Below are 8,903 nucleotides of genomic sequence, written 5' to 3'. Positions count from 1 at the left end.
GGGGGGGGGCGGTGCGGTTTTCGCTGACCAGGGGAAGGAGTGTGGAAACTTTGAGCCACGGGGCATTTCTGGTGAGGAAGTCTGGGTGCTACAAGAGGGGACGGCAACATCAGTCCAGCCCAGAGGAGACAAAAGATTCTGAGACGTCAGAGAAGGGCACTGAAAGGGATGTGGTAGGGTGCCAAGCCCAGGAGAAATGCCCCTTCTAGATTCGGCTCACAGCCTGCCCTGGGCCAAGCACAGCTGTCACTTCACTCTTGTCAGGCCTCTCCCCAACCCCTACCCACCCCGACACCCTTCCCTCAATCTGCTCCCTTCCTCTCCTGGCCTGGAGGGCAGGATGGGGAACTGGGGGTGGGAAGCAGAGAATTAGGGCTTCTTGGTAATGCTGGAATATTCAGCTGTGCAAGGGAAACTTTCTGTCCTTAGTGTTCTCATCTGGGGACAATTGAGAGGAAGCTGTGATGAAGGAGAAAGATCTGGCATACGCCTAGAAGTCATCTGAGAGAGGGGAAGCAGGAAGTCCTCGTTTACCTCTCTCTTATATTCCTCTTGCTCCTCTTTCAGCGTTATCTCTATGAACACCTGCTGTAGCTTCTCATTGCAGTAGTTGATCACAAATTGCTCAAAGCTATTATCCTGTGGTGGGTACACAGGTTAGAGAGTGAGACCAAGACACTTCCTCTGTCTCAGCCCTACCTCCCCTCTCCCACACCCCGCTTGGAGCCTGCCGCTCCTAACCCTCAGGAAGCAGGGTGCTGAGGTTGCTGAAGCCCTCTCACCTCTAATATTTCAAAGCCATAGATATCCAGGACCCCCATGACCTTCCTTTTCTCCCCAGTGCCCACCTGAAGAGGAGGAAAAGATAAATCTGAGGACCGGCCCTCTACACACTAGGCCAGGCCCCTCTGGGATGGATGTGAGTAAAGCAGGGAGCAAACAGAACTTGGGTGAGCTTGACCAAACTGGAAAGGAACTGGTGTAATTTTACTCTCCCTCTTCCTCTATATGCTGAAGGACAAGCAAAGAGGGAGGAAAGGAGGAAAAGGAAGATGTAATAGATTCCAGGAAAATGCTCCCATGGTACAAAGTAGAAAGACGTTAAAATCTTCTCGGGAAAATAACCATCCCTTATATTTGTAGAGCATTTTACAAAAAATCCTATGATCTTATTTCATTAATCCATCTATCCGTATAAGGTGTGATTATTCCCATTCTACAGATGAAAAAAAATCAAACTTCAAAAGAGCTAAGCATTTACCCAAATCTAGATTCAAATCCTATATTACCCTGTTGCCTTCTGGTAACAGATTCTAAATTGATGGCACTTTCACATACGAATTTTTAAATAATAGCTCTATTTTGACCTAATTTGCACACCATAAAATTTACCCTTTAAAAGTATACAATTCAGTGGGATTTTTTTTTCAGTATATTCAAAAGGTATACAACCACCACCACTAAATTCCAGAGCATTTTCATCATCCCCAGGTGAAATCTTATACATGTAACCCATTAGCAGTCACTCCCTATTCCCCTGCCAACTGCTGACCTACTTCCCATCCCGATGGATTGCTTACTCTGGACATTTCATATAAATGGAATCATACAAAATGTGACCTTTTGTGTCTGGCTTCTTTCACTCAACATGTTTCCAAGGTTCATCCACGTTGAGCATGTATGAGCACTTCATGCCTTTTAATGGCCAAATAATATCCCACTGTATGGATATACCACATTTTGCTTATCCATTCATTAGTTGATGTACACTGGGGTTGTTTCCACTTCTTGGCTATTATGAATAATGCCTCTATGAACATTTATGCACAGGTTTTTATGTGGACATCTGTTTTCAGTTCTTTTAGATATATACTTAGGAGTAGAATTGCTGAGTTATATAGTAACCACGTACACAATTTCATCTGATCCTCACTAAATCCTGTGAAACAAGTAGGCATTAGTGTGTCTCATTTCCCAAATCAGGAAACTGAGGTTCAGAATCTCTGTGAAACTGAAAGACCACACAGTTGGTAAGTAGGGAACCCAAATAGATGAACTCAAAAAAACAGAGATGTTTCCAAAACACTACATTATCGTAAATAAATAAATACACCCTATCCTCCTTACTCTGTTCATCTCAGAACCCAAGGCATGGGGCGGGCAGAGGAGAGTGCTGAGGGAGGAGGGCAGTCTCTCACCTGGATACTCTCATTGATTCGATTCACCAGCCAGGTGAAAAGGCGGCTGTAGACGTTCTTAGCCAGAGCATCCCGAGCATACTGAGCCTGCAGGGCAGTGCCAACTGGTCAGTGTGGCAGCCACAGAACAGACTCAAAACTCAGCCTCCTCCCACAGGGCCCCTCACCTGGACGACATTCAGTGCAGTGACCACTTTTTCTTTGGCCGTTTCCATGGTCCTTGAGCACAAAGCTCTCTCTAGTTCCACTGAATTCAAACCCACCATTTCCCCAATCTCTTGAATGCCTGGAGTGATGAGGAAATACAACATGGTCTGAGAGAGGGCTTGCTCCCAGGGGAGGGAGGGAGGGCTGAAAAGTGAAACTGCTGAGAGCCTGCTGTTCCTGGGTCTTACTGGGAAAGTCCTTACAGCCAATCCAGAACATGGCTCTGGAGGAATCTCTGGGGAGGAGGAGGAAAGGGAGATCTTGAAACTTTGCATGCATTATCTCCTTTAATATGAGAATCTCCTGAAATGAGTGTAATTGTCCCCATTTCTGCAAAGAATCCACTGAGACTCAGAGAGGTCCCAGAACCTAGGTCTACCAAACATCAAAACCTTATTCCAATATGCCTCACAGGGAGTTCTGAATGAGTATGTCTGGGGAAGAACTCCTGAGCGGGCAGAGGGGGACTGAATCAGAGTGAGGTCTATTATGCTGGAGATGGTGGAAGAACAGAAATTGTAGCAGGAGACTCAGGGAGCTGGTTGGGTGCAGACCTCTCCCATCACGGATGCCACTTGCTGGTACCCCATTGGCCTGGAACTCGTCTGCCAGTTCCACATTCCCCAGCTTCAACACCAGGGCCACCACCTCTAGCACCTGCCGAATCTCCTCCTTGGAGAACCCAATCACAGTCATCGCACTCTTGGAGAGAAAGGAGAAGTCCAAAGTTGAACTGCGGTGCCAGTCTAACGCCTCCCTTCTCAAAGCCAGAGCCTGGGCTCAGGGCATGGCCTAATAGCCCATCCCAGGTACTCACCTGGAGGGCCTTGAAGTTGGCAGTGTCGTCCATGCCATCCACCCTGGATGCCCCCGGGTTCAGGTAGGCATAGCCATTTGTGTCCCGCTCAAGCTTCAGGGCCTCTGGGAGGGCCAGCATGAGGGAAGAGGGTCAGTACACATGCTTTCTGGAGTCCTCCAGCCTTGACCCTCACGGTCCTTGTCCTAGGTTGGTTCATTCATTTATTCAGAGGAGCCATTTTTGTTCTAGGTTCTTCCCCTGCCTCTTTTGTTTTGGGATCACTAATTCCTGTGATGATAGCCTACATTTTTAAGTGGTATTTAGGGTTTGGGTGTTCGTAATTGTTGAGGTTTTCCCCAACTTTTATGGAAGAAAAGCCTCATTCTACTCTTTTCCCCACCCTCAGGGTTCCAAACAATAAAAACAAACAAGAAACCTCTCTGTCCTGCTCAGTTCTCGATGGTTCTGGGAGGATGAAGGTGAGGAAAGAAGGGTGAGCACACATCTCCCACCCACCCCCAGCCTCAAGGCCTCGCCCTAGGCCCAGGTTGGCGCACCCATTATTTGTTCACAAAGCACCAACCAAGTGACAGATACTATGTTTCCCAACCCTGACTCCCTTCGGGAAGGTTTTCTCTGCGTGTAGCTGAGCCAAATGGCCCTCTTGTGTTCCCCCATTGTGCATCTCTACCCCAGACCACATCACATGGGCTGGGCTTTGGGTTTTTTTCTGTCCCTCCTACAAATAACAACTTGTGTGTTGAGACTGTGTTTTTCATCTTCATGTTCTGTGTGCCTGGCTGGCATGCAGGAACTTTTTTCTTTTTAATAAATGAATCAAGGGAATGGTCAAAGCCGTTCACCTGAGATGGGAAGGAATGGGTTAATCATGGAGCTTGAAGGGTATCAGTTATCTGTTATTCAAATGATCTGAGAATCAGGGAGTGACCCTCAAACTAGAGTTTAATGGCAGCTTCCCCTGAGACACAAATTTTGAAATAAGAGCCTGCTAAAGAGGGGTGTCTGGAAGGAGAATGAGTCAGAAAAGCCCTGGGATGATGACACCAGGGAGGGAGGCCCCACCCAGACTCGACTCAAATCAGTGAGAATCAGCCGGAGCACAACTCTACTACCTATGATTCAGACAAATGGAATACAATCAAGACAATTAAGCCAGAAGGGAGGATGAGACCTGTGGGGGCTCTTGAACCATAGAGATCTCCAGGAGGGGGAAAGGAGACAGGCACAAGTCCAGCATAGAATAACCAGAAACCAAAGGGACAGGTTCTTGGGGGCCAGACACCCACAGTGCCCACAGTTAGAGGGGGGATTGCGAGGGGAAACTCTGGCAGGGCTTTAAGTCCCATCAGACCCTGCAGTAATGCCCATCCAGAGCCACCTCAGGCCCATCCAGCATCCAGGCTGAGATGGTCTCTTCCCCAAGACAATGTAAGGTGCTCCATGCCTTCTGCCCCTCTAGCCAGCTGCAGAGCCTACTGGCACTGACCACACTGTATTGCGATGTAGCTGTTCATGCATCTGCCATCCCTAGAAGACTATAAGTTCTTTGAGAACAAGGTCTCTTACTCACCTCTGTATCCCTAGAAGCTAGTACAATGTTCAAGCATAGTAGGTGTTCAAGAGATGTTTGATGAATGATTGAATGGAACCTCCACAGAACTATCTAAGAAGAGAAAATCAAGGACAAGGTCCTGGGCAAGGCAGATGTAGACTCAGGACAACTTCAGCTAGAGCTCATTGAAAGTTCTTGAACACTTGTAACAGCCTGCCTGCTTTCCTGCTGAGCTATGGATAAAGTCCCTTAAATTGAAGATAGGAGAGATGGTAGATGGAAATAAGTGTTCCATTTTTGAAGCCAGCTTGGGGAAAGAGGAATCCAGACAAGACAGAGAAATAAGAGCAGTGAAGAGGTAAGAAGGCTTATTCCTAGCAATAAAACCCCAGAAAAGGAAGAGAACACAGAGGTCAAGGGATTTGTTCCCAACAACGGGTGGATGAGATTCGGGGTGGGGACTGCCCTGAGATTCAAGGGAAGAGGGCTACAGGGATCCAGAGGGGCCCAGGGGTTCTGGGCATTGAATGGAGGCTAGGGATGTTCTGCCATGTGTCGGGGGCAGGCACATACTCAGCAGCTGTGGATCTGCTCCAGCCAGTAGCTGATAGAAGATGTGGAAGTTCCTTTCTCCTTCAAGGTGCTTCACCACGCGGGATTTCTCAAGCAGATCTGGCAGAGAATTTGAAAATAATGTTCTGAGGACCTGGGAGGTACTGTAGCTTCCCTCTAATTCTGCCCTCATCCCTAGTGTTCCTAGTGGTTGGGAAGCCTGGTAGTCTAACATTCCTCCTTCCTACAGCAGCAGACTAGCCAAAAGGAACACCATGGGGCAGGTGGGACAGGTGGTAAGCGGGATGGGGAGACACGTACAGTTTGTGATGACGCCACCAAGGGGGGATCCCTTGAAGTCAAACTCAACATCCATGTATTTTCCCTTCAGAGACCAGAGAGAGAGAGAGAGAGACTTGGCTTCCTCCTCTTCTCGCCACCCTGTCCAGGAAGGATCTGTGCCTTGTTCCTCCCTCTCAAGGCCCCACACCCTCTTGTCCCAGTCCAGGGAGATGTTCACTCACAAATCGAGAGGAGTTGTTGTTGCGAATGGTCTTGGCATTGCCAAAAGCTGCGGAGATGAGCGGAGGGGGAATACGATGGCTGAGGTGAGAAGAGGGACTCCAGAGCAGGGGAAGGGGGAAGGCCCTCCAGCCATGAGGCTGATCTCAGGTTTCTCAGGCTGAGCAAGAAGAGCGATTTGGGGAACACTGGGGACGGTAGGGTGGGGTGGGGGTGGATCGGGCAGAGACTGGACTTCTCACCCTCCAGCACTGGATTTGACTGAAGCAGTTGTTCCTTCACAGAGTTCACCCGTTCCCCTTCCCCACAGACAGCCGCCACGTAAGTCATCACTAGCTTACTAGCCTCTGCAAGAGAAACCCTCGCGTGAATCCCCATCAATGCCCTTAACCCCTGTCATCCCAGCACCTCACATCACTCAGAGTCAGAAAAAGCCAGGGAGGAATTTCAGGGGGTGGGGGCAGAACTGGGCCTGGCTTGGAAAGAGACAAGGGGGTAGTTCCAGCAGTGACTCCATGGCTTCCCCCCCGGGCGCCTCACCTGTCTTGCCAGCTCCACTCTCACCCGTGATGAGGATACACTGGTTTTGGTCCTGGTCCCTCAGTGACTGGTACGCCGCATTTGCCAGTGCATAGCTTGTGGGGAGGAAGTGGGTGGTGACTAGTGTGGGACCATTCCAGGACAACATCTTTCACTCGACCCCCAACCCCCAGACTCATTTGCTCTCCCCACTTGGACCAGACCAAGGCAAGTGACAGGCCTAGGAAGGGGCCTCCAGAGGGCCAAGGGAGGAAGGGGCAGCTGGAGAACCTCCTTCAGGAGGAAGGAAAGAGGAAATTAGGATGTGTCATCATAGCAAGCTGGGGCCCTGTCACCTTTCCTCAGTCCCTCTACTCACATATGGGGCTTCAGCTCGTAGAAGGTATAGTCCCTGTATCTGGCAATGAACTCTGGGCCATAGATGGGCAGCTGTTGGTAGGGATTCACTGAGACCAACACGTTCCCAATGTAGGTCTGGAGCCAGGGAAGATGAAGGGAATGAGCGAGGGTGGGGGTTAAGGGGAGGCACATGAACTCTCTGGCCACACGGCCACAGTCAGGGGCACCCGTAAGCACTCACATAAATCTCCCTGTTTTCAAAGCGCAGCTGGAGGTTCTTGATCAGAGACTCCTGCTCCAGGGGTTCCAGGAGCACAAGGTCCTCCACCCCAATGGATCCTTCCAGGAGAGTCATGTCCAGAGGAGCAACTGATCCTGGGATCAGTTTGTTGATGTCTGCTAAGCTTTAGAGGCCAGTAACTGTTTGAGGGGAGGAAGGCAGAAGGACCTAAGAGAGCTTTCCCCTCCCCCAGTCCTGGCCCTAGAGAGAGCCCCCAACCTGGGAAAGGCCTCTGGACCAGCCCAAGCTAACAGTGGAGGCTGCAGAAACTCTTGGTGGGAGGCGAGGGAATCCTCTGCTCCCTGAATTAGGGTTGGTGTGGGTGGGACAGGACCACCAGGGTAAAGAAGGCACCCAGTAGGCAGCAGCTGGGGGAGCATCCTTGTGCTTGCAGGGGAGAGGGCTGGAGAGGAAAGGGTAAGCAAACTTCATGCCACAGCCAGGCACCAAAAGCTCCCTCCCTCCTGCACTGAGGCTGAGGCCAGGGTCCAGACTCCCTGACTCTTTGTCCCCCATTCTCCTTCTCAATTCCCCGCCTCTCACAGCCCCCATTTCAGTCACTCAGCACACCCCATACCCCTTTGAAAAATTGTGCCAGTGTCTTTCCTCCCGTCTCATTGCTACAGTGAGATTCATTTTTTAAATGGGGACTGGAAGAGGTGATGAGCTCAAGGACAGAGACGGAAGTTCCTCCGTAAAAGGCTGGAATACCCCAAAGAAAATGAAAATGAGGTTTGTTTCCCCAACAAGCAAGTAGCTGTCAGGACCTCTGGATGTGCCTACACGTCTGTCCCTATATTTCCATGTCCAGATTTTACACCCATAACCATGAGCTTCTGGCATGGACTTTGCCCCAGAGGGACACACCTAGCTTTTTAGTAGCTGGTGGGAATGGGCAAGGAAAAGCAGAGTCAGAGGGGCAGGGGACACCGTGCGGCTCGGCCTCCACGCAGTAGGCATATGGCAGGTGCCCCCTAGAGTGGAAGCCCAGCCCTCCTCAGTCCTTCCTGGGGGACTGAGTAGGCAGGGCGACCTGGTGCAGGACAGGACTATTACAATGGTCAATGCCACTCCCTAACAGGAATAAAAGTGCCACATCCTCCTGTGCTGCATTGCTGAAACTGACTGGGGGAAGGGAGGGAAGCAGGAAGGGAAGGTGGGGCAAGAAGGGGGCACAGGCTGTCTTCTCCCTTCACTCTGCCTTCCCCAAGCTTCGGGAAAAGGGAGCACCTGTCACTTCCTGTAAAGTCACAACGGAGGGAGCAATAAGAATAATGACTATCGCAACTTTTAGCAATCAGGTAGTACGTACTACGGGCTAAGCAGGCTCTAAACACTTTACATACACTAATTCACTTGATGCTTACAATATCCCCATGAAGTAGATACTATTATCATCCCACATTTTCTAGATTAAAAAAAAAAAGTTAAGATTTTAAATAACTTGGCAGGGAAGGGAGAGAAGCAGAAGCAGCGCTGGGAGAAGGCATCTTCTTTGGATTTAGATTTGAAAGGACTGGGAATAAGATTGGTTGGAGGTGGGGAAGAGGGAAAAAAAGCAGCCCCCACATGGGGCACCCAAAGATGTGAAAAGAAGAGTACAGACAGGTTAAGGAAGGACTCACCCAACACTGGAACTAGGGTGTAACTTCAGTGTCTCTTGGAGACTGGTGGATGAAATCCCAATTCGACAGGAAGGGGGCATAGGAGTCCCAGGCCCCAAGGCTGGAGAGGTGCCCTCGTTAATGGGAGCTGTCCATGGTGTCAGGGAAGACAGGAAATATTCGACCCTCTTCTTCCCAGTGTCCACGATTCTGACCTTCCTCTGTGCAGCCTCCTCCAGCCAGGGTTCCCTGTGCCAGTCAAGCCAGGCGAGCCCTGAGATGGCTGCTC

The 8,903-nt window shown here is 50.1% G+C and overlaps 1 protein-coding gene across 2 annotated transcripts in view; it reads right to left on the bottom strand.

The window, feature by feature from the left end:
• The window catches only part of MYO1A (myosin IA), a 20,527-nt gene extending 11,653 nt beyond the window's left edge, over positions 1–8,874 (bottom strand). The window contains exons 1-14 of one of the 2 annotated variants that reach the window (XM_007467689.1): positions 8,636–8,874; positions 6,972–7,105; positions 6,750–6,865; positions 6,392–6,486; positions 6,094–6,198; positions 5,854–5,900; positions 5,651–5,714; positions 5,351–5,449; positions 3,223–3,326; positions 2,960–3,107; positions 2,366–2,484; positions 2,199–2,285; positions 783–848; positions 535–639 (exon numbers count right to left, since the gene is read on the bottom strand). In XM_007467689.1, coding sequence (XP_007467751.1) covers positions 535–639; positions 783–848; positions 2,199–2,285; positions 2,366–2,484; positions 2,960–3,107; positions 3,223–3,326; positions 5,351–5,449; positions 5,651–5,714; positions 5,854–5,900; positions 6,094–6,198; positions 6,392–6,486; positions 6,750–6,865; positions 6,972–7,085 — 1,269 coding nt within the window. In that variant the 5' untranslated portion in view covers positions 7,086–7,105; positions 8,636–8,874. Of the gene's footprint in view, positions 1–534; positions 640–782; positions 849–2,198; positions 2,286–2,365; positions 2,485–2,959; positions 3,108–3,222; positions 3,327–5,350; positions 5,450–5,650; positions 5,715–5,853; positions 5,901–6,093; positions 6,199–6,391; positions 6,487–6,749; positions 6,866–6,971; positions 7,151–8,635 lie in introns of both variants that reach the window. The other variant, XM_007467690.1, reaches the window with a different exon arrangement.
• Between the last annotated feature and the right edge of the window lie 29 nt (positions 8,875–8,903).

The sequence above is a fragment of the Lipotes vexillifer genome, unplaced genomic scaffold (assembly GCF_000442215.2).
Source record: "Lipotes vexillifer unplaced genomic scaffold, Lipotes_vexillifer_v1.1 scaffold387, whole genome shotgun sequence".
NCBI classification, from domain to species: Eukaryota; Metazoa; Chordata; class Mammalia; order Artiodactyla; family Lipotidae; genus Lipotes; species Lipotes vexillifer.
The sequence above is the reverse complement of the archived record's forward strand: the minus strand, read 5'-3'. Positions and strand labels throughout refer to the sequence as shown.